At 40.3% G+C, this 23,349-nt stretch overlaps 1 protein-coding gene across 5 annotated transcripts; it reads right to left on the reverse strand.

Annotated features, from left to right (window-relative positions):
- Positions 1–249: 249 nt before the first annotated feature.
- On the reverse strand, positions 250–22,962 carry LOC131675703 (uncharacterized). Of its 5 annotated transcripts, none has more exons than XM_058954790.1 (27): positions 22,662–22,962; positions 16,339–16,521; positions 16,064–16,204; positions 15,458–15,493; positions 14,526–14,708; positions 14,306–14,449; positions 13,968–14,150; positions 13,767–13,898; positions 13,386–13,700; positions 13,124–13,306; positions 12,916–13,047; positions 12,523–12,837; positions 12,111–12,440; positions 11,715–12,035; positions 11,454–11,636; positions 5,326–5,457; positions 4,817–5,140; positions 4,566–4,754; positions 4,357–4,494; positions 3,717–3,842; positions 3,095–3,192; positions 2,796–3,012; positions 2,542–2,724; positions 2,323–2,463; positions 1,932–2,258; positions 1,664–1,846; positions 250–1,578 (listed from the first exon to the last, which is right to left on the reverse strand). In XM_058954790.1, exons 1-27 carry the CDS (start codon positions 22,924–22,926, stop codon positions 1,391–1,393), a joined length of 5,292 nt encoding a protein of 1,763 aa, XP_058810773.1. In that variant the 5' UTR covers positions 22,927–22,962; the 3' UTR covers positions 250–1,390. The 5 variants fall into 5 exon arrangements, with proteins under 5 accessions (XP_058810773.1, XP_058810774.1, XP_058810775.1 ...); XM_058954791.1 differs by having other exon boundaries at positions 1,932–2,255; positions 22,662–22,961; XM_058954792.1 differs by lacking the exon at positions 15,458–15,493.
- Positions 22,963–23,349: the final 387 nt, after the last annotated feature.

The following is a 23,349-nucleotide window of genomic DNA, read 5'->3' on the forward strand; positions in this document are numbered from 1 at the left end:
TTTTATATACAGTGTAAATATATTAATAGTATAAAGTAAATGTGATGAAAACTAAAACATTTCTCCGAGGATAAACGTTTTAAAGAAAAATATAAAATGCAGTACGTACACATAAAAGGTAGAGTTTATCTCAATTATCAATAGATTTATTTCTATAGAATATTTGGAGTTTCGGCAATATTTACAATGGTCAAATTCAATTTATGCAGGGAGTTATGTATATATGAAATAAATATAACTCAAAAAAGGTAGATAAATATTTGTTTCTGAAATTCATAAGATCTCTGTGTTTCAAAAGGATCAGAAATGGCTTTATTTTGAAAAATGGATTACAATGAGTTTTTTTTTCATGGAATAAACATTGTATTGTAATATTTTCGGACTGCAGGTCGAACGAACGATTCCTGACTGACAATGTTGACGAAATTCGTAGAAACTAGAATATTGTCACTTTTACCAGGGTATTTCTCTCCATATAGAATACATGGTGAATATTTCACTAGTAACTAACAGAACGTACACTTTATTCTCTAAACGATATGCTTACAACGATATCCGCAATGCAATGAGAAAGAAAAACGAATTTCATTGGAAATCAACATAACATGAATAATAAGGCTTAACATATATGTATAAAATGGTGAATTCTTTTTTCCTTCAGCTAGATCGGTTTTACGCGCTTTGGCTATCGAATACATATAACAATAACAATTATTTTATGCGAGCGTCCGTGTATAAAATCTCTGTTTACCCGAAGAAATTGTTTTCACTGAAATATATCGCAATTACACGGTATAACGCAGTCGATTACACAGTAACTGAAGTTTCAAGTAAAATATAACGCCTTGGACACGATAAGGTGATGAATTTGTTGAAAATATACTGACTCCACGATTACATATCCCACGGTGTGCTTCGGCAAGACTGACATTCAATGAACTATAGGCCAATGCGCTGGTCCCAAAAATCTCTTGACTGACATAGAAGCGCGCATTTCAAACGTATTTACATTGCGCCCAATTTTCGCATTTCTTTCCGTAAGATTTCGCGTTGGAAAAGTAGAGTTTGGTTGTCGATGGAAGGTCTGTTCGGCCCTAGCCGCACTCGTCTAGCGATACTAAAATCCTACCTTGTTCACGATCGTACTGGCAATCGGATGGCATTGCGCGTAAATGCTCATTATCCACGTCCAGTCAAGATAACAGGCGTGTCACAAGCGAACCAGAGGACTCACGCAGCGCGTCTAGGATTTGGCGAAAGAGGAGAAAGAACGATCTTGCAAATGGCTATGCTCGGCTCGGTCGACCAAGGCAGCAACAGCGGCAGCAGCAGCGTATGTACATGCAGCGACGAGGCGACATCGAGCAAACGGAGTCGAGTCGCGGCGCCCTCACGCCTGCTTGGGATGAGGCGCGGCCGGCGGCGGCTCCGAGCGGAAGCACGACAGCAGGAAGCCCGTGTACATGGCGAAGAGCAAGGCCACCGCGATCAGCATGTACATGTAGATGTTGAGCTCCGGCTGGCGGAAGCGGTTCTTGCGCAGCCACTCCAGCACGTCGTTCTCCCTGGTGAGGTCGCCTGAAAGCAAGCAGCAGACACGCTCGAGAGAGTGCTCGGCTCGGGCCTGGGCCGCGCCGTCGCGCCGTCGCGCCGTTTCGCTCACCTCGGTATATGCTGGGGAAGCGCTTGCGGAAGTAGACTATCGCCGGCAGCTTGGTCACGCCCCACTTGCGCGCGTACCGCGGGTCTGCCATCTTCACGAAGGTTATATCGAGGTTGTCGGTCTCGCCGTCGATGTTCTCCAGCCTCTCGTTCACGTCCTCGCTCTCCCTGGCGCCCGGCTCGTCTGCAAGCACACACGCGCGCAGTTCAGCCGCGAACGCAACCTCGCTCGGCCACCGCTCGCCGCTCGCCGCTCGCCGCTCGCTTACAGAAGAACACGGCCAGGAACTCGTTCTCGTCCAGCAGCTTGTCCAGCATCTTCTTATTCACCTCCTCGATCTCGTTCTTGATCTCGAACACGTCCTGCGACGTGAGCCACTGCAGCACCTTGTCCTCTTGCGTCAGGTCGCCGTCGTAGGCGAGCGGCACCTTCTTCCGGAAGTAGACCAGCGAAGGCACGTTGAGTATGCCGTACTTCTCGGCTGCCCCGGCATCCGACACTTTGACGAAGTCGATGCCGTAGAGGTCGGCTTCTCCGTCGATCTTCTCCAGGGCCTCCATGATGTCGTCGCACTCGGGGCAGTCTTCGTCGTCTACTGCGCAAATGATTCGTTAATCCGAGCCATTCGGCCGGCCTGGCTTACCGAGCCCGGCACCTACAGAAAAAGACCGCGAGGAAGGGCGACTCGTCGAGCAGCCTCTCCAGCATCCTTCCGTTCACCGACTCGATTTCGTCCGCCAGCTCGCGGTTGTCGTCGTCTATCAGCCACTCCAGCACTGACTCCTCGTTCTGCAGATCGCCTGATTTCAACAATTTCAGCCTGTTACTCGGATCAACTCATCGATAAACCATAATAGACGATGACAACGCTGCGCTACCTTCGAACAATAACGGATTGCCGTTTCTAAAGTACACCAGGGCAGGGAACGTTTTAATGGAATATCGCTTAGCCAATTGTATGTCCTGGATTTTCACTAAATGAATTCCGAATACGTCGCACTCGTCGTCAATTTTCTCCAGACCCTCGAGGATCTCGTCGCAAATGAAGCAGTTCTGCTTGTCTGCAAATCAACGGCCAAGCGGTGAGTTTCCGCCCGAACAAGTCTCGCGCGAACAGCCTTTCCAAACTTACAAAAATACACGGCCAAGTATTGCGTATCTTCCACGAAGGACTCGAGCATTGTGCGAGTTATCAACTCGATGCGATCCTCCGTCTTTTGCGTTATCAGCCATTGCAGCACCTCTTCTTCTTCGGCAAGGTTGCCCTCGAATACGTTTGGTATTTGATTTTCGTAGTACACCAATACTGGAAAGTCCGTCACTCCGTAGTCCTCGGCAATTTTGAAATCCTGAGCGTTTACAAACACGTAAGACTTTAGAAACACTTTAGACAAATGGCGGATTTCAAATACTATTGAAAATAAAGCCTACTTCAGTTTTTACGAATGTAATGCCGTGTCGGTCGCAGTCGTCGTCGATGTTTTCCAACTCTTCTAAGATATCGTTACAGTGGTCGCAATCGTCACCATCTGTGGAACAACTTCTCAATTAAAAAGTCCACTTCCGTGTCGCTTTCTTTATTAATAGACACACACTTTTCCGATTATCTAGAAAGCTAGTTTTAATCATATTGTGTGTACGAATATTGACATGTTGATTGTAACATTGGATAATTTCGTATTGTACTTATTTTCATCATAGTTTTTATGAACTGTACTCGAATCGTGAAGTTTGCGTTTGTTTGATACTATGTACTATAAAGTTGAAGCATTGCATTATAAAAAGTAGCGAGAAGCCGTAATAAAAAGCCACTTCACTCAAAGCTAAAGCAATATTCACAAGCATTAAACAAGCTTTCCATTAATAAACCTATAATAAGGTTGGATAAGATTACTTTTCAATATCTGTAAACATATATAAACATATTTGTATATAAACAATAAAGTATTGGGGTTTCAACAAATTATCCAACAATTTCATTTGAACTTCACTAATGAAGGAAGAAGGGGGGGAGGGGGGCAAAGAAATTGACTTTTCACGACGATGTTTGTACCATCAACGACTGTTCCTTCTTCTTGTTCCTCGCTTTCGGCAGCAGCAGCAGCCTTTTGTTCTTGTTTGTGACGTCTCTGCTTGCGATATGCTTTCGATTGGCAGATATCGCAAAGCGTTTTATTCCCTGCGACAATTTCATAGAAATTGCTTTTCACCGATTATATCATTAAGGGAGAGGAGATACACGATTCTCGAGCCTGCTGAAACGACGTTATACTTTTCTTTGATATGTAAGTCGCAGCGTTATGATTGTTAATTACAGTTACTTGCGTCAAGCGGCATTGATTGTCACGTACGATTTGTCGTTCTCGACGTTTAATTACAGTCGAGTAACCAGCTATTTTGATTATGCGAGTGTTATATACTTTAAATTTGCAAGAATAAAGTTTAGAAAACAATAAGTCAATTGGTTGGCCAGACCACCAGATAGTGCAAAGAAAGTCAATCGAAAGAGATGAGATTACATATTGAAAGAACAAATGGAGCAGTAAAAATTGATAAATGCTTAAGGTGGATTGAGCGAAATCAAAAAGATCATAATTGCGTTTTGTTTGTGAGAGAGACAGAGAGATTCGCAGCAGGCTAGAGATACATTCCTGCTTTGCAGCTTGCAGCAGCCCGAGGACTATAAGACTTACAGAAGAACACAGCCAACGACTCAGATTCCCTTATCATATTCAGAAGTTCTTCGCCGTGCAGATCCTCGATCATTTCTCCCGAAGGATCCTTTTGCGTCAAGAGCCATTGCAGAATCTGCTGCTCGTCATACAAGTCGCCTACGTCCATTTAAAAGACAGTTTTTCATTGGATATTGCCACGGAATGTGTTCTTGAACTAGATATCGTACTTGCATAAATAACTGGTTCCTTCGAGCCCATTTTGAAAAAGAGAATGGCAGGCAGAGCGAACACCCCGTATTCTTTAGCCAACTGCTTGTCGTCGATCTTGACGAAATTGATTCCAGCGCCATCAGCTTCGTCGTCAATGTGCTCGATCTCACTCAGGACACGGCTGCATTGCTTGCAGTCGTTGCTATCTGAACGAATTTCATGGTAAAACCCATTCCGCGGGATCTGAAATTCGAGCAGAGATACTCACAGAAGAATACAGCTACGTAGTCGGAGTTCTGCCTGATCTTTTGGAACATCTTGCGGTTCACTCGCTCGATGTGATCGTTAAGCTCCATGTTCTCGGGGTTGGTCAGCCAGTCGAGTATCTCTTCTTCGTCGTCGATGTCGCCGTCGTAATTGATGTACTTACCCTTGCGGAAATACGTGATTCCCGGTGGATTTCGGAATCCGTACTTCTTCGCCATTAGTCGGTCGCTCATTTTTACAATTTTGATGCCGTACTCGGATGCCTCGTCGTCGATCAACTCGATGTGTCGTAAGACCCGCGGACTTTCCGGGTCTTCGTCCTTGTCTACTCGTCCGACATGACAGTGTAACAGTAATTTCTTAAGTTTTGCAAATACTTGAAAACTTTTTCTCCGTATATAAAAAAAAAAGCTAAGAAACTAATGCTCGGACAATGCGATCCAAAAAAAAATGATGAAACCAGTGAAAAATTGTTTGTGCAAAAATTGCAATAAATGGCGTCTTCCTTACAAAAAACAACAGCGAGGAATTCCTTTGTTTCGATGTACTTGTTGAGAGTATCACGGTCGATTTCTTCGATACTCTCGTCATTTTTCTGCCTCACCATCCAGTCCAATACTTCAGCCTCGTCGAGAAGATTACCTGAGATTAAGAACATACCACGCATTATTGCTTTTCAAACTTTGAGCATTAGCTTTCTCTTTCTTTCCAAAAGACTTATCTCTCTGATGGCAAACGAAGACGTTTGGAGTTCTGAAATGGCTTTTCGAAATTCAGAGCTGAAAATAATGATGGAGTTTCTTATCACAGATTATCTTCTCCACGACGGTCGATTTCATTTTTTATTTTATTTGTTTGCTTATTTATTTTTGATCGTAGAACACGATTTCTTGACTATCGTTAGCTTATTTCATGGAGAAAATTGAAAAAAGCCAGACATTTGTACTAGGAAAGTTGCTTCTTTATTGCCGTATTTTCGATCTTTGAGTTTACATGTTTCAGTCGAGGTTCGCGTCAAATATGGCACGATTTGAGTATATCTCTTTGGCACTTCGTTTTCAACTAGGTCTACTAAACAAGTGTTTTCATTCGATCAGTTTCGGTGTAGTTTATCATTTGTTCAGGTTTGTTGTTCCTTCCGCTTCCCGCGAAACACACGAGCTCAAGTAAAATGCTTAAAAATTAATTATTACAATCTATTCAGTGCGCACTCCATAATAAGACATGTACACACGCAAATGATAGTCGATTTCCGGCAATGGAAGACAACGCACTTCGCAAAATCGATTCCATTCATCCTCTCACTGTATATGATAACAACAAAGATAAAATTATAAGCTACGCTCAACAATTCGTAAAATATATAAACTGTAACTCGTCTATTATCTGACGAGTTTACGTCTCAACAATTAACGAGTAATGAATCGATCGATTTTTTTCTTCATATCTGCATTTTTTTGGTGCTTTTGCACTTTTCTTCATTATTTTTTTCTTAGAAAAAGGATTAAGTTCGATAGGTGAGATAGAGAAAAGAGTGAATGGCAGAAAGTGAAACGCAGTGTTTGATGAAAAAAGAGGATTAGTAGTGGGCAACAGATCAGCTAGAAAATTAATTATAAGATTAGACAAAAAAATCGTCGATATTCATCATCGTACACAAGGAAGGCGGCAAGGGGAGCCTCAACTCAACGTGAAAACTATATGTTCATTTTCGACATGTAATAAAATCTAGAACGGACTCTCGTGATAACGGAAACGAAACGAAGAAAAAAAAACAAAAAATGCATCATGACGGATGAATGTCGTATATCGAGTATAGAAAAAGAAGAAAAAGTGAAATGTTACATCGAAAACGTTATACATAAAATAAAATTTTTGATATATATCGAACGTGTGTGTGTGTGTGTGTGTGTGTGTGTGTGTGTGTGTGTGTGGGTGGGTGGGTGGGTGTGTGGGTGTGGGTGTGTGTGAACGACATTACACTCGCGCGGGAACGTCGTAATTAACAAAGCTTGTAAAATCCGCTCAGCAGTGTTAAAAAGATACAAAGACAAGTTTCTTTTTTTTTCTGTTTTGTTTCTTTTTTGTTTCTTTTTTGTTTGTTGACGAATAACGGCGCTCGGTGATTATAAGTAGAAACGCGATCCATACAAAATAAAATTACAGTACCTCGCTCTCGCGGGAAATTAGTTAGTTTTAAGAGAAAGTTTTTCAAGTAGGAATTATTCTGTGCTCTCCGAGATTAGCAAACTTTGCGCGTGTTCGCGAAGCGCGAGTATTGCAGAGGAGTAAAAGAGACAATGAAAACGGAAGATAGAATTAAAGTGCGTAAAAACACACGGGCGTCCCCCACAGGCTCGCGCGAGAGAAGAACGAGACAAAAAAAAAATTGATCAAGGTGTTGACTAGAGTGATGTTGATGTGGTGTGTTCGTGATCGGCTGCGGCGGCGGCTTCGTCATTGTGGCCAGTGCAGTCTCTACACCTTCATGAAGTTCGGTAGGCCGGCAACCACTGGAAAAGCCGAGGATACATCTTTCTCTCTCTCCGCCAGCGATTGAAACTTAACTTTCTAACAAGCAGTTCTGATTCTTGTTCGTCCCAACAAAAGTCTTTATTTTATTTTATTTATTATTTGTTTTTTTTGGTATTTCGTTTGTACTCTCATAAAATCCGTCCTCAGTCAAACTTTAGCTTCAGTCGTCAAGAAGAGCGCTCGTTTGATCGGAGCGCACGATCGCAGCTATAGCCGTTACTTTGTTTATCGTCGATCGTTCAACAACTGTCACGATAACACATCGACACAAGCTGGATCAAGTTGATTACAAGTATCAGTGAAATGGAACAACAGACAGAGCAGTCTCGTAAATCTAAAAAGTCTTTGCTCATTACAAACAGCATTAAAAAAAAGTGAAACGATTTGTTTTACTGTTCTTTTTTTTTGCCATGTTTGTTTCTTTTGTTTTGTTTGTTTGATTAGCCATGATAGTTACCGCTTCCAAAAAATCCTTTCTTTGGCTTGGCAGTGTCTTTCTTGGTTTTGTCGTCCTTCTTGCTGGGTGGTGGCTGAAGGGTTTTGCGGCTGTCCTTGGCTGACAGCTTGTTAATAGGCTTGAGGCTGGATGCTGCAGTCGACGGTGACGAGCTAAGTTTCGGCCTCTTGGACTTGACGTCGTGACTCTTGGGAGCTGGTGTCGTCTTTGTTGCCTTGGATTTAAAGGGGCTGGCTTTGGCCACCTTCGTGCCGTGGCTTACCTTTGACGGGCAGCACTGGTAAGGCTCATACGAGGGTATCGTGGGTTTCGCGCTTTTAGCTCCCATCCCGATGTAGAAACAGCCGTCGCCTGTAGTAAGCAAATATACACGATTGATCAATTCATGGAGATTAATTTGCTTATAAATCTTTGCTTCAAATTACGAGTGAGATGAGATAGAGAGAGAGAGAGAGAGAGAAATAGAGACAGTTTGATTCTACATGATAGACAAAAAAATCGTGTCTAGCTGTTCCACTTTGCTCTTTACGTGGCTGCTCTTTTTGTCTCAATTCATCGCTTTTTTTATCGACACTGATAGATTAGACTTGCGCTTCACTAAAGACTTATCAAACTGCTATAATTGCTCGATAGCAATGTTTCATTCGAAAAATTTGCTAAGCTTTGAATGAATTATCAGTGTATCAATAAAAATAGCGTCTTCACCGAATAAATGAATAAAAAAAAATCATAATAATGAGTGAAGAAAGAAATGACAGAGTGGACAGAATGATGAAAGTGTTAGTGGCTAGAAGAAAAACTTCATCAGATGCATAGACGCTTCACTACCATACCAATAAACGCGAGCAGCAAAAGCGTAACGTGCAATCTGTTCAATGCCGCGATCATAGGTGCAGTAAAAAATTGCGTTCAAAAATGGCGTGAGTGCGCGATTGACGTGAGCTTCCAGCAAGTCGATGAATCTCTCATAGAGTATATGTTAAGCTTTCGACATTAAGTGCTCAAAAAACACGAAAGAAAATACTATGACCGAAACAGCTGAGTCAACTTGCATGAAGTGTGAAAATATAACATGAAAATAAAAAATAAAAAATAAAAAGTTCGTTTGACGTCGTCAAAAATGTCTAAATTATAACTTCCTGATACTCTCAATAAATAAATCAAATTAAATGCTTTAGATCATTTTTTTTAATAAAATGATGGAAGAAAACAAAACGTGTTAGAATTTTTCAATGTTCATGTGTTTGATGACGAATGTAACACTAACGATTTGTAAGAAGTTTTTAAAAGTAACTCTTGAAAGACTGATTCTGAATCGTTATCAGACGTGAAGCTAACTACAGGCGACAGGCTGTAATAATAACATTAATAAATGATGCGATAAACGTGAAATCCATCAGCTCGCTCGAAGATAATTTTGCAATTTTTAGAGCATTCGAATACAATCCTTTTTGAGGGCTTCAAAACGTGATGTATAATATGTATTACATGCAAGTAAAACATTAGATACATGGTGAATCACGTTTGTAGTAGATACAGATAATATCAAAATTGATGCACATTAGATGATACATTAGGTAGGGATAAACAAACCCACTTCGTGCAAATGTTCTCGATTTTCTCTCGTTACAGAGCTAAGTTCTCTTTTAACCGTTTGCCTAGCGCTACTTCAAACTATTAAATGTATTCTTTTACACAGTATATAAGATCACACGCATTTCGTCTGGCAAGTTTTTATACATTTCTACGTTTGCTAATTATGTGTGAATACGCATATATACGCCAGACGCTGATCTACTGTCAATTTTATTCGATCATAATCTTTTTCGGTCTCAAAAAATATAATATAAAAATAAAGATGAGTCTCTTCGTCAATATTTCATTCGAATAAAGTATTCGTCATGCTTCAGTTTGTCTTGCCTGTCGAAAGCGCATTCTAGCTTTACCTTTGCCCACGAATTGCTTTATTGCTCTACTGCTAGATTCTGGTGCATCGTCGTCGTCGTCATCTTCCTCATCGTTATCGTCGTTGTCTTCATCGTCGTCATCATCATTATCATCATCCCCATTACATTCATCATCTTTATCATCATCGTCGTCCTCATCATCATCCTCATCATCCTCATCATCATTTTCATCATCATCTTCATCATCATCTTCGTCGTCATCATCTTCATCGTCATCATCTTCATCTTTCTTCTTAGAGATGTAACCACGTTCAACTTTTTTACTTTTTGAGACCGTTTTTTTACTTTTTGAGATCGTACGGAATTTACGAGTACGAGCGTTATCATCGTCGTCATCGTCATCGTCATCGTCGTCATTATCATCACCATCATCATCATCATCATCATCATCATCATCATCATCATCGTCATTATCATTACCTGCGTATGAACAGTACGAATGTTCAAGTAAGATTGACCCGTATCAAAAATTTAAATGCCTATTTAGTGTATTTGTGATGTATCGAATTCATAGACGGATTTTTCTTTGCGTAAAGTATTTCCATACTTAAATTTCAAATTATGATTACAATAATTTAGATTTTGTTATCCTTGTATGTGTAAAATTCAATACAGTGTGACAAATCAATAATAAGATCAATCATAAGTACATATATGGAAAATTAATAGAGGGATAAGATATGAGAGAAGAAAGAGATCAAAATAGAAAGAGCAAAAAACTGTCATAGAACTTAATTAAAGAAACAGATAAAGGACTTAACACTTCAAAAAGTTGAAGAGGTTTATGTTAAAGTTAACTAAGCAAAGCTGCGTTATTCTGAAGATGTCTTTTAAAAACGTTTGAAAAATTGTTTCAATTAGATTTAAGCTCGTTTCATGGAAAATGCTTGTATTCTTAGTATCACTATGAAATGCAATATTATTAGAATATTCAAGGCACCTGCGTAGATGTTTTGAACAATAAAATTCACGGAAAGAGCTAGCTTACATAGCTAATTGTTCCATAAAAACTTAACGTATAAAATCTTAATGATTCCTGAGAATAATAACACGTCTGCGCGAATTAGAACCTTCCTTAACCTTTGATTCTTGTACAATGTTTTGTTGAATGCATTATTTAATAATTTTAGTCAAAATATCATTAGATATCATAACGCGGCTAAGGTGCGCGCGGAGGTGGCAACGTTACTGGCGTTATAACGATCGCCTGTGTCTGATAATTGTAATCTGGCGGTATCGTTACAACCGAGATTAGAGTTACAACGAACAGTACACCAGTTATTATAATCATCATTCTAGAAATCTCCTTACTTTTCTGTTCGATTAGCCATTCCAGAACTTCGTCTTCCTGTTTAAGATTACCTATAAAAGTTATACATAGCACAATCAGGATTTTTTGACAATCATGCCTTCAGCTCGTAGCTTTTTCTGACTTATAATTGTGCATACAATATTTTTCATTTTTTAAGTAATTTCTTCAATACATTTAATGCAAGTTCGTATGCAGAAATAATTTCTCTAGGATTCGATTTTACAACACAAAATTAATTATTTTTTTACATAACTCCAAATTTTATAAACTAAAATGTTTATAAATCATAATTTAATAATAATATTCATCGTATCAAATTTCAATGAGGACATGATTTGGGATGGTGCAAGCATCAAACCAAACTTACCGTCGTACATGATAGGCACTCCCGTTTCGTAATAAACGAGCGCTGGGAAGGAGAATATGCCAATTTCAGCTGCTAGTTTTGCATCCTTCGATTTGACAAACTGAATGCCATGTTTATCGGTATCGTCATCGATGGTTTCAAGTTCTTCCAGAATCTCTTTACAAGATTCACAATCATCATCGTCTAATAAATCAGAGAATTTAACCATTATCATACAATTAGCTTATAAGATTTAAAAATATTGAATATCTTTTTTCTTACAAAAAAATACGGCTAAATGTTCTACATCATTGATGAGGACTTGAAGTGTTTTCCGATCAACGCTTTCAATGACATCTGGAGTGGATGTACGCAGATCTAATACCCAATCCAAAATTTGTTCTTCATGCATCATATCGCCCGTGTAAATTTGACGGAATTTGTGCCTGTAAAAGGCAAGTGCTGGTAGGCTTGGTAGATCATATTCTTTTACAATTCCTTCATCAGAAATTTTTACAAAATCGACGCCCTTCTCTTCGCATTCGTCATCAATATTCTCGAGCTCTTGGAGAATTTTCTGACTTTTTTTATCACCTTCCTTATCTATAAATTTAAAGGTAATATTATTTCAATAACTCTTTAAACTTATTGTGTAGTTAATTTTTCGTATAAACTTACAGAAGAAAACAACAACGTAATCATTTTCATCAAGAATATTTTCCAACATTTTGGCATTGACCTCTTCTATTTTTCCCGGAATTTCAAGCGTATTTTCATCAGTTAACCAAGACAGAACCTCATCTTCATCTTCGATATCACCTTTGAAAATCAATGGTTCCTTATTACGGAAGAAAGCTAGTGTTGGTAAATTTTTTATTCCGTGTTTCTTAGCTACTCCAGTGTCTTCTGTCGTCACAAATATTATACCAGTTTCATCTAGTTCATCGTCGATATTTTCCAGTTCTTTTAAAACATTATCACATTCATCTCCATCATCACAGTTTCCACCTAACAAATTAAGTTATATCAGCATATCAGTAAAACCTTTCATGTACGTATACAAATGAAAGAGTATAATTGGTACACTCACTGAAGTACACTACCACATATTCATGCTCGTCAATGAGATCAGCAAGGATTTCATCGGTAACCTCTTCTATTGTGGCTGAATTTTTCTGTTCAATAAGCCACTTAAGTACTTCATCTTCATTGAGAAGATCACCTTCATATATTGCAGGAATTTTATCTTCAAAATAGACCAAAGTTGGAAGGTGGTCAATTCCGAATTCTTTGGCTTCGGCATCGTTGTCCATACGAACAATTACTATTTCTTCTTTTTCAAGGTCATCATCGATATTCTCTAATTCATTAAGTATTCGCATGTCTTGTTTATCATCTTTATCATCTGCAATGAATTAAGTCAATCAAATGATTATAAAAAAATATGAATATAACCATTTAGTAAGATTTAGGATGAACTAACAGAATAGAACTGCTAGATAAGGTGTATTTTCAATGAGTTTTTCCATCATTTCGTCCGTAACTTCTGGAATTTCGCTGTGCTTTTTTTGGTGTAAAAGCCAACCTAAGAGCTGATCCTCATTCATCAAATCCCCTGTTAAAGAAGCGCAAAATATGTATTTCCATTATTCAAAATAATATCTTTAAAAAATAAAAATAGAATTACTGACCATCGTAAACATGTGGTATTTTTTTTTCGAAAAATACTAAAGTAGGCAGTTCATCTATTCCGTATTCCTTAGCTTCTTCAGCATCATCGATTTTGACGAAGGCGATGTTATGCTCGTCACAATCATCATCAACGTTTTCGAGTTCGTCCAAAACTTTCATGCTCTTTTTCTGGTCTTTATCATCTGTAAATTAAATAAATTTTGTACCAAGAAATTGTTTTATTAATATAATTAAAATTTTTAATAATCTAGACAAACTTACAAAATAAGACGGCGACGTGTGGCATTTTGTCAATTACCATGTCCAACATTTCATCGGTAATGTCTTCAATATGATCACTTTTCTGTTGGTGTTCGAGCCATTTTAACACTTTCTCTTCATCCTCAAGATTACCTTCATATAGTGTTGGTATACCCTTTTCAAAGTACAACAAACTTGGCATTTTATCGATTCCATATTCCTTAGCTTCGTCTGGATTATCGATCTTTACGAAAATGACTCCCAAAGTATCACATTCATCGTCAATGTTTTCGAGTTCATTCAGCACCTTTTGCGATTTACGATCGTTGTTGTCATCTGTATACAAGGAATCATATTTATGTTATTCAAAAAAATAAAACTGTTTGAAAGGGATAATCTTACAGAAAAGTACAGCCAGAGTTTTGCCTTCTTTTACCAATCGATCCAACATTTCATCCGTAACATCTTCGATTTCGTCTTTTTCTAGTTGTGAAAGTAACCATTCCAATATTTCATCTTCGTTCTGGAGGTCTTCTGAATTCAGAAATACAAATTTGATCATTTCTTCATTACCACAGTTTTAAAAAATGCTTATGAACTTACTGTCGTAAACGTTTGGGATTTGTTTTTCAAAATAGACGATTGAAGGGATGGAATCTATGCCAAACTCCTTGGCAGCTTTATTGTCATCGATCTTAACAAATTGAATTCCATGTTTATCACAGTCGTCGTCTATTTTTTCCAGCTCTGTCAATACTTGCATCGAATCCTCATCGCCATGATCGTCTGCAAACATAAAATAATACAATTAGTCGCAAAAGCATATCGTTACTTTTTTAATTTGAAATTTTTTTATGAAGCGAAATAATACGGATATTAATTTAAAAAAAAGGTAAAAACGATTGTATGAGGTACGTGAATAAAAAACCTTGAATACGAACAGAAGAGAACAACCAGATTGTCGATGTTGCCGATCAGAGTATGGAGGGTTTTTACAGTCACATCTTCAATCACATCCTCCTCATCACCTGTGCTTTTGTTCGCTACCAGCCATTCGAGTACATCCTCTTCTCTGCTCAGTTCGCCTGAAGGAAGTCAAATGTAAGCTTGCAAATTGATTATTCGAAAATGTTTAGAGAATATATTTGACATTATAATTACCTTCGTAAACGATGGGAATTTGATGCCTATAGTACACCAGAACGGGAAGTGGTCCGAGATTGTACTCCTCGGCGAGTCGTTCGTCAGCGATCTTAACGAATCCGATGCCAAGTTGATCGGCCTCGTCGTCGATATTCTCCAGTTCTTGGAGAGCTTTGGCACACTTTTTGCATTCCGGCTTGTCTATCCCATTTCAAATGAAAAATTCGCAATATATCATTGTCACTATATTTGTACATATTCAATTTATCAAAGCAAATGAAAATTTTGTTCCACTAGGCACTCAATTAGTGTGAGTTTTATACAAAATCTAACTGATTCCCAATAATATTTGAGATCAGAAATATAAGCGAACAAAATTCATCAAAAAGTCGATCTACTGCTTAGAAGAAAAATGATTACATTTCAATAGTAGTCAATTGATACAATTAAACTCAAATACTTCAAAATATAATAGCTACCACAACTTAAATTTCAACCTTTCTACTTTTCATGATCCTTAATAATAAACGCTAAAGTAAGCTCTTAAAATCTATAATATTCAGCTGAAAAAAAAACAAGAGTTAGTTGCTCCAACAAGTGTAGGTTAAGACGAAAATGAAAAATATCTTCAGCATACAGAAGCGTAGCATCCATCGTGAAATAAATAATACGAGTTTCATCCTCGCGATACGTTATACAGCAGGTGCTATTAATCTTTCTACATTATTGGTATAAAATACTTTTTTGGCATAGGGCAGCAGTGGCCTTATATGACATACGTTGCAATCAAGCTTTATATTTGTAAAAAAACCAAGCGTCGCTTGTTGTGACTGTTATAGAGATTGATGGGATGTACCTCCTGGTGGAGTATGTTTGTGTATTTTGTTGGTAAATTGTGAGAAGAGATGCTTCTACCAATACGTTAATAACGTTACATGTTATATACTTACTAAAGTCGCTGCCAGTGCATTTATCAGCTCCCGGACCTGACACCCACATTGGCGCACACAGAAAAACAGTTCACATGTATGTATATTATTTACAATTAACGACCGTGTCGCTTGTTATGTTATAAACGCTATTTACAACAAGTTTTTGCAATCCCAACAGACTAAAAATGTCGTTCCTAGGCGGTTGGGATCTTAACTTCCTTTTTTCATTTCTTTGTTAATCTTTTGATAAATAGTGGTAGAAATTAGGAAGAAAAACAGGTAGGAAGATGAGGATTAGGTGAAAGACACGAGGTATATAATGAACGCAATATTACACAATTAATTTGCTGGCACGATGCTGTACGTTGAAATATGAGTAACTCATCTCTCGCTAGGTACACACGTATTTGTAATTTCTGATGTTTTTTCTTGAGTGTGAGCCATGTGAGTATAATCGTTGCGTTCATTACAAATAAGACAATATATTTACAATAGTGAGAAGCGATTTCGTGAGAGACACTGACGCCGGCAAAACATTAGGGTGTGAGTATAAAAAAATTGTATTACTTTTGATATATACAAGGTGGATTATTGTAAAGTGAAAATTGACGGGTCTGGACTTACAGAAGAGAACGGCAACAAAGTCGCTCTCCTCGATGTTCTTCTGTAAACTTTTGGCGTTAACCTCTTCGATCCGGTCAGGCAAGTCCATTGCCTCGAGGCTGGTGAGGAACTCGAGTACACTTTCCTCGTCCATCAGGTCACCTGTTAATCGTCATCATCATTGTCGTGAATTTCGAGCAAAACCGCGCTGACTCGACAGCGGCAAGGTCAGAGCGCTCGGGCTGAGGTCCAAGAAAATATGTTTGCTGACTGAACCAACTACATCGCTTACTCACCCTCGAAGATGATCGGCTCCCTCTCGCGGAAGTAGGTGAGCGCGGGGAAGGTCTTGATGCCATACTGCTTGGCCAGTCGTTTGTCGTTGATCTTGACAAAGTCCACGCCAAAGGTGTCCGTGTCGTCGTCGATCTTTTCCAGCTCAGCCAATACCTTGTCGCATGTCGTGCAGCTTCGGGCGTCTGCAAAACAGCGCAGAACCAAAATTTTCATTCATTCATTTGAACTGGCTGCACGTGTGTCGCACGGTGGCAATCTAACGAGAGAGAGAGAAAGAGAGAGAGAGAGAGAGAGAGGGAGAGACAAAGCAGCGGCCAAATTTCAAGCTCTCAAAATATAGCTCAACACACTCGATTTTTGCATTACGTAAGAGCAACGACACAGGAAAGAGAAAGACACCCGCGCTACTTGAAGCTTCAACCATTGTTATCTTTTAGTCAAACATCTATGCATATCGGATATGAGAGGCGATGTCCAAGTGATTCGAACGCATTATTCGAGGGATATTTTTGTTGTTAATTCCGATGTAACTTCTATTTGGAGATGGGTTTGAGCTGATTGATTTGATTTTACATTTCTGTTTTCAATAGCTATTTTTCTCAGTAAAGATTTCTAACTAATTAGCTTATTTTTCCACAAGTATGAAAGCAAAATTGTCGAACGATAAATTCTAATTTCAAAAGTCATAACGGAAATGGAAAACATACTAATACGAAAAATAAGATATAATGGACTTTGTCTTTTTAACGGGGCTCCAGCGTGGAAAGATCAGAGATTATCTATGATATTTTCATCGTCATTTTTACAGATCAAAATATGCTGAATCCAATATCATTATTTATCTTGTAGCTGTGAAAATTTTTTAGATATTTCATCTTAAAATACATAGGGTTATTGGCGCTTACCGACAATATTACATTATTCTTATTCAGTTTTAAACTTATTGTAGGTAGCTCAGCTATTCATTATTTCTTTAGTTAATAAAAATGGCGGATGACTGTAAGATTTAAAAAAAAATTTAAAACTGAAGAGATTAATATAATATTCGGAGTATTTACGTAATGAATTATTTACTTAATGAAGTAGTTACGCGGTAGAAAACTAACATTTAATATATATAACCTTAACTTTTCAGACGGTTTGTCACAAATTATAGGTAGCCATGGGCTTTTTTTAAGTTATTAACGAAAATATCGCTGAAAAGTGCAAATGTCGATGCCGCGATGTGAGACTAATTCACTAAACTGCTTGGATAATTTTTTCTGATAAATATTAAAACTTTCAAATTGATATTCGATATGTATATTCGAACGTGATTAATAAACTATATAAAACAGTAGAAATTTGGATTTTTGAAAATTTTCTAGAGACTTGTGAATTGAAGATACAAATTTTTTAATTTATGAAATTACAATTTTTTCTAAATCAACGAAAGTACATGGCGCATTTCGGCAGAAAACTGTCAGATGCTTGAGACTTTTACGAATACAGTTATTTTGTTGTCATTGATTGTTGCATAATTATTATTGTTACCACGGCGCTGGAGCCCCTTTTAAATAACGAATCGCGAGCTCAGCTGATGGCTTGGAGGTGAAATATAGGACATCACGGACGAGGCTCGCGCGGTAACAAACTTGGCCCACCTACGCGTCAGCAGGAAGCCAGTTCAGGTCGGTCGAAAGATCGATTGTTGATTGCGAAAATTATTGAGCGGTATGTAACGAGCTATACTAGCAGATATAAATCAATCTTTCAAATCCGTTCAGCTAGCCCACTTTTATTATGAGGCTTGTTTTCAAAACTAATTTTGTCATCGTGTGTGGTCCGCCGCCGCGAGCGCGAGCTTTGCAATAATAATCGTCAGTGCGATTTTCAACTGGTTTTAGCAATCGACTAAATTTATTTGCACTCTATTCTCTCTCGCGCTTCTGTGTGCGTGTTTTTTATTTTCACGTTTAACGTGTATGAAATTCCAGCTCCCGGTTATTTTTGAAAATGCGAAAACGACCAGGCCGCCAGTGCAGACCGAGTTGTTGATTCGCATATTAAATTCAAAGCAGGCTTTTATTTCGAAACAGAAAGAAAGAGAGAGAACGAAAGCAAGAAAGAAACGTTGGAAATTTATATTAGGGTTGACAGACGATAAACTCTGGATTTCAGTATGAGCCATGAGAACTGTGGTACAGCTGATGAGAAACAAATATATTGGCAGCATATACATATCGCTTGAAAGGTACACTTGTATTACTTGAGCTTACGGTAGTCTATAATCAATGCGTCATTGAAATTCTTGGCACTGTCAGCGTTTACACATTGTAACTATCTACGTTGAATAAAAATTTATACTCGGAACTGTGATCTGTACCTTTGTTTACATTGCTAATTAGAAGATTAAACTTCTAACGATTATTAAGCGCGGAAAATCATGTTGAAGCTGCCGCGAGCGTATGAAATTTTAATTGAAAAATTGAAGTTGTGTGTTCTTGGCATTCGAATCAATTAGTAGTGCCTTCCTGTCACTCAATACCTCACTGAAAGTACCTTAAGAGCGCAAAGTAAAAGCTGTCTATTAAAAGCTGGCAATCTGGAAAAGTAACCGGCCTCGATTAACGAAAGCGACGACGAAAAGCGCGCGACGTCCGAGCGAGGGATGACGCAAAGGAAAAATTCTAAAAATTCATATACGCCACGGAAGAAAAGAGCAACAAAGCGGTTGACGCGCGGCAGCGAGTGAAGGATGGAACGCGTCGAACAGTAGGTAGACAGGCAGTGCCGCCCACGCAGCTTGGCCCAAATGAGTGGCCGTGGCTCGCGCGCGTCTCTAAAAGCTCGCTCGGGGGCGGAGTAAAAGCGAGCCGCGGCGCTCTCGCGCGCAACCCCCTCGCGAAGAAGAAGCGTTGTTATTTTAGCTCACGGACACCGCCGCCGCCGCCACACGAGTTTCGATTTTCGCTCGATCTCTATCTGCCTTCGAAAATTATTGGATAACTTCCCACATTGTCGTCGCGACGCGCAGACCTTATATGTAAAGCTGGGTTGCTGCCTCTGCTGCTGCTGCTGCTTTAGCATTATCTTTCTATAATTTTCAACGAGACTACTGCAAAGTATTCGCCATGTTTTCCGAGGCAGATAAGTGGTCAGTGGGTCATCGTCGGAGAATTGGCAGAGCCCGACGGCTGGAAACGGGAAGCGATGCGCTCGGTTTCGTAAACGTTTCGCTCGTACGCTTTAAGCGGGCGGTATTCAGCCTGGCGTTCATCGGTCAGCTCGCTACTTGATTTACGACCAATTGTATAAATTGCGCGCTTTTCGAATGACGCCGCTCCGCACCTACCCTTGACGACGTATCTCGGACCAGTAACCGAGATATATGGCTCATTGGTCTGCAGCTCAATGTGTTTTTATTTTTGCTGTTTGATTATTTATGCGCGCAAGAGATCGGAAGGGGGGGGGGGGGCTCGGCATGCCGCACGGTGTCGAGGGAGTTCGACGGCTGTCAACGATCCACGCTGGCTTTCCATTTTCCCGAGAGCGTCTGCTTGCGATCGGCGCTGCTTGGTTTGCTCGAGTTGTAAGCAAAGCGCAATTTTATCACTGCGCGCGGCACTGCCCAATGACAACGAGATTAAATGAACGTCGCTGCATGTTATTTTGGCGAAAGATGTAAACAAACTTTTCTTCTTTCGACTAAGTCAACTAATTATTTCTATTTTCGTGGACAGCCGAGACGAAAATAAATGCAGCAAGCTTTTTTCGAAAACAGCCTTTCTTTCTTTTGACTCGCCACTAATTTCGCCGCGTAGGTAATTAAATTATCGGCACTGTACACGCGCACGCGTGTCTATGTTTATCGTGGATGCAAAAGCAGCGAAAGAAAGAGATAAGAGGAAATATTGCGACTAGGGATCGGTGGTAGGCCTATATCGACCAGCTTTCTTCGCAAAATCTGAAACTTGTTAATTGCCATTAAATACTCCAACCTTTCGCCGTCTGCAAAATTCAACGCGACGGGAAGGGGAAATTATTGTTTCGACGATTATTCGTGGTGTGCAATTTAAATTTTATTGCGATTAAAAAATAGAAATTTGTTGTGAGTTTGTGAAAAAGGATCGCAAGAATCGAGCAATTTAAATATAGTCCTATAAAAATAGCGTGGACCACCGCAGACTAAAACAAACATCGATAAAAATTCTTTGCAACTATGATCACTAAATAAGCTCAAAACAATATAGCAGACTGCTAAGCGTGCTTTTAATACTTTACTTGTTCCAATAAAAACATGTTTTTGAACATTGTTATGTAAATCAACATAATAACATTGGGCCGTGGTGTGGAAAATCATTTTTGTTCTAAACTATTCGCTAGTAAACAAAGGCAATCTTATAAATTTCGAGAAAATATAGCTGCTTTTCTAAATCGCAGGACTTGAAAATTTTAAGTTGCGTCTCTAGAAATGAATTCCTTCTAAAGTCTAGTAAACCGAGCTCTCGACTAAAATCTGCAATGTTCAAGTAAACACGGTAAATTTGAGAGAGAGAAAGAGAGAGAGAGAGAGAGAGAGAGAGAGTGATTGTAAAAGCTTAGTAGGTAGTTTATCAGAGTAGGTATCGGCCGAGTAGGCGCAGACACGCGCACGTACACACACCAAGTCACACGCGCATACAGATACTCGCATGGCGATACTCGGTGCGTGGCCAAAATAACTCACTGGCTATCTAAAAGCAGAGCCGCCGGCTAAAAGCCGCTTTATAAGCGCGTTCGTGTGGACTAGAGGTCTCGCTAAGGAGAATCAGTTGCTAGAGTGTCCAGCCGATCAGAACTTTACGATTATTCCCGTCAATCGTCTGCACAGCTATCGCAAGCTCGGCTCTTTATGACCGGCAGTAATTCATTTTTTAATTACTCGTCAATCGTTTGTTTTGCTCATCTGGATGCGTTGAGCAAAGGAATCGGATAATCACAAAGTCTGTCTTTAATTATAAACTACTGCCGGTACGACCATTATACAAAAGCTCACGTATAGAGTCGGCCTTTCAGTTGGTGCGTTGTGAGCTTGCGGCAAGCGTCACTCGCTTAAAAAGTTTAGACAATGCGGTTTATTTGATGGATTTCCGTAATTTTTATGGATACGGTCTCCTCATTTGACTCGTTTGAATTGTCATGACATTAATATCACGGTCCGACCCCTGTTGAATCTCGATATTTTGTCATTTCAAGCGAGTTAACAAACCAAAGCATCAGTCGTACGAATCGCGTCGAGGCCGAACAAATTTGACCGAAATTCACACACAAATCATTGGCAATTTTGAAAGATCACAATAAAACTGGTATGTAGAAACTAGGTCTCGGTATCAAAGGCGGTTCGGTCTCTCGTCTAGTCTGCCAGTCGAGCTCTCGCTCTCTGTGCCGTGGCACACGTGTCGCGCGTTTAACGGCCGAACAAGCGGCTTCGCTAGCCCGTACACGCCTACGATCGCAATTTGTCGAGCGATAGGTTTGAGGGTCGATCGGCTGTCAATTATTACAAACTGTGACTCTCGTTGGCGACTCGCGATAAATACAAGCCGTCGGTATGTGCCGTGACACAAACTTCATTGTGCCAGAGTTTTGCACGCGCGTACACTCTTCCTTTTCTACGATTTATGCCATCCTTCGTGCAATTGTAAACAAATTATTTTTGAATTTCCGATTGCCGGGTTGTGTAACTAGCTCTTTCACGCGCGCGCGTGCACGCACATACGCACATACACATACACACACGTACACACGCACACACACACACACACACACACACACCTTGCTTCTATTTTTACTTGAACATTTGAGAAAAACACGTAAACGTGACGTAAGGCGCGATTCTGGACCGCTAACTCTGAAAGTTTTTGCCGTTAGTTATTAAGGTCGTCACTCGAAATAGAAAGAGCGGGAGGGGGAGGAAGCAAGGAAGGAAGACCATTAGCAAACCTTTTGGGTTGCTCTCTGGAGTGGTCGCGACGTCTGTTAGGCAGGCGACCTTGATGCGCAAGGTCTGGAGGCCAGAGACGAATAGGCTGCGCGACGGGGACCAAGAGAAAAAAGCGAAAGCGCAGGGAGGTCTACGCGCGCGGTTGCGCGGGCGAAAGAAGGACCTATCGTCGCGCGCCGAGAGAGGCCTATTTATAATCGTTGCTCTGGCCTGAGAAAGAGAACTTGCAACCCGATACAGCAGCAGCAGCAGCAGCAGCCACATCGGCCGAAGCCAGGAGGCAGAGGCAGCGCGCGAGGTGCGCGCGTCTAGTGTTACACACACGACCAGTCGAGGCTCGGAGTCGCGAATACTCACACCAGTACACGGCGACGAAGTCCTTATCCTTGAGCAGCCGCTCGAGCTGTTTACTAGTGACCTCCTCGATGACGGGCTCCTCCTTTTTGGCGTGATGCGACTCCTTGGCAGCGCCGCCATTCGACGTGGCTCCGGAATCTTTGCCACTTACGGGGGCCCGGGCCCCAGCAGCAGTCCACGCTACCAGGAGAACCAGCAGCGACAGCAGCAGCAGACGATGCTGCCGCGGTCGCGGCCCCCTCGATGCGCCGTTCGTCGTCGACATCGCCGCACTGACTGCTAGCTGCTCGCTCTCTCTTCGGCTCTCCGCTAGCGAAGCCACCGCTTCTGCAAGCTCTCTCTCTCTCTCTCTCTCTCTCTCTCTCTTCCCTTAGTCAACCAGCGGCATCGCAGAGCTTGTTCGCTTCGCGGCGCCACTGCAAACCAACGTCCAATGCTATTTTCGGACAACGCGAGCTCGGCTTGAGCTTGCGATTGTCGAGGTTGCAGCTCGCGATGACGCGACCACCGCGTGCAACTCTTCTTTACACGCTCTCACTCCCTCTTTTTGTTCGACATGTGCTTTCTGCTGCTCTTTCGTTGGATTTTGTTTTGGGCATTTTGCAAGCTCGTCGACTGAGCCGATTTTCCCTTTCGATCTTTAGCTTCATATCTGATCATGGTTTGTGTGTTTGTCATAATAGAGCTT

This window comes from Phymastichus coffea, unplaced genomic scaffold (assembly GCF_024137745.1).
Source record: "Phymastichus coffea isolate CEN01 unplaced genomic scaffold, Cenicafe_Pcof_1.1 PCOF00028, whole genome shotgun sequence".
NCBI classification, from domain to species: domain Eukaryota; kingdom Metazoa; phylum Arthropoda; class Insecta; order Hymenoptera; family Eulophidae; genus Phymastichus; species Phymastichus coffea.

What these genes read in the sequence shown, in the direction of transcription:
- LOC131675703 (XM_058954790.1), bottom strand. Translation starts at nt 22,926, where the DNA reads ATGTCGACGACGAACGGCGCATCGAGGGGGCCGCGACCGCGGCAGCAT. An exon ending in CAATCTGGTTGTTCTCTTCT is followed by an intron (nt 14,151 to 14,305) that starts GTTCGTATTCAA and finishes TTATGTTTGCAG; the next exon opens with ACGATCATGGCGATGAGGAT. An exon ending in ATACTTGGCCGTGTATTTTT is followed by an intron (nt 2,725 to 2,795) that starts GTAAGTTTGGAA and finishes GTTGATTTGCAG; the next exon opens with ACAAGCAGAACTGCTTCATT.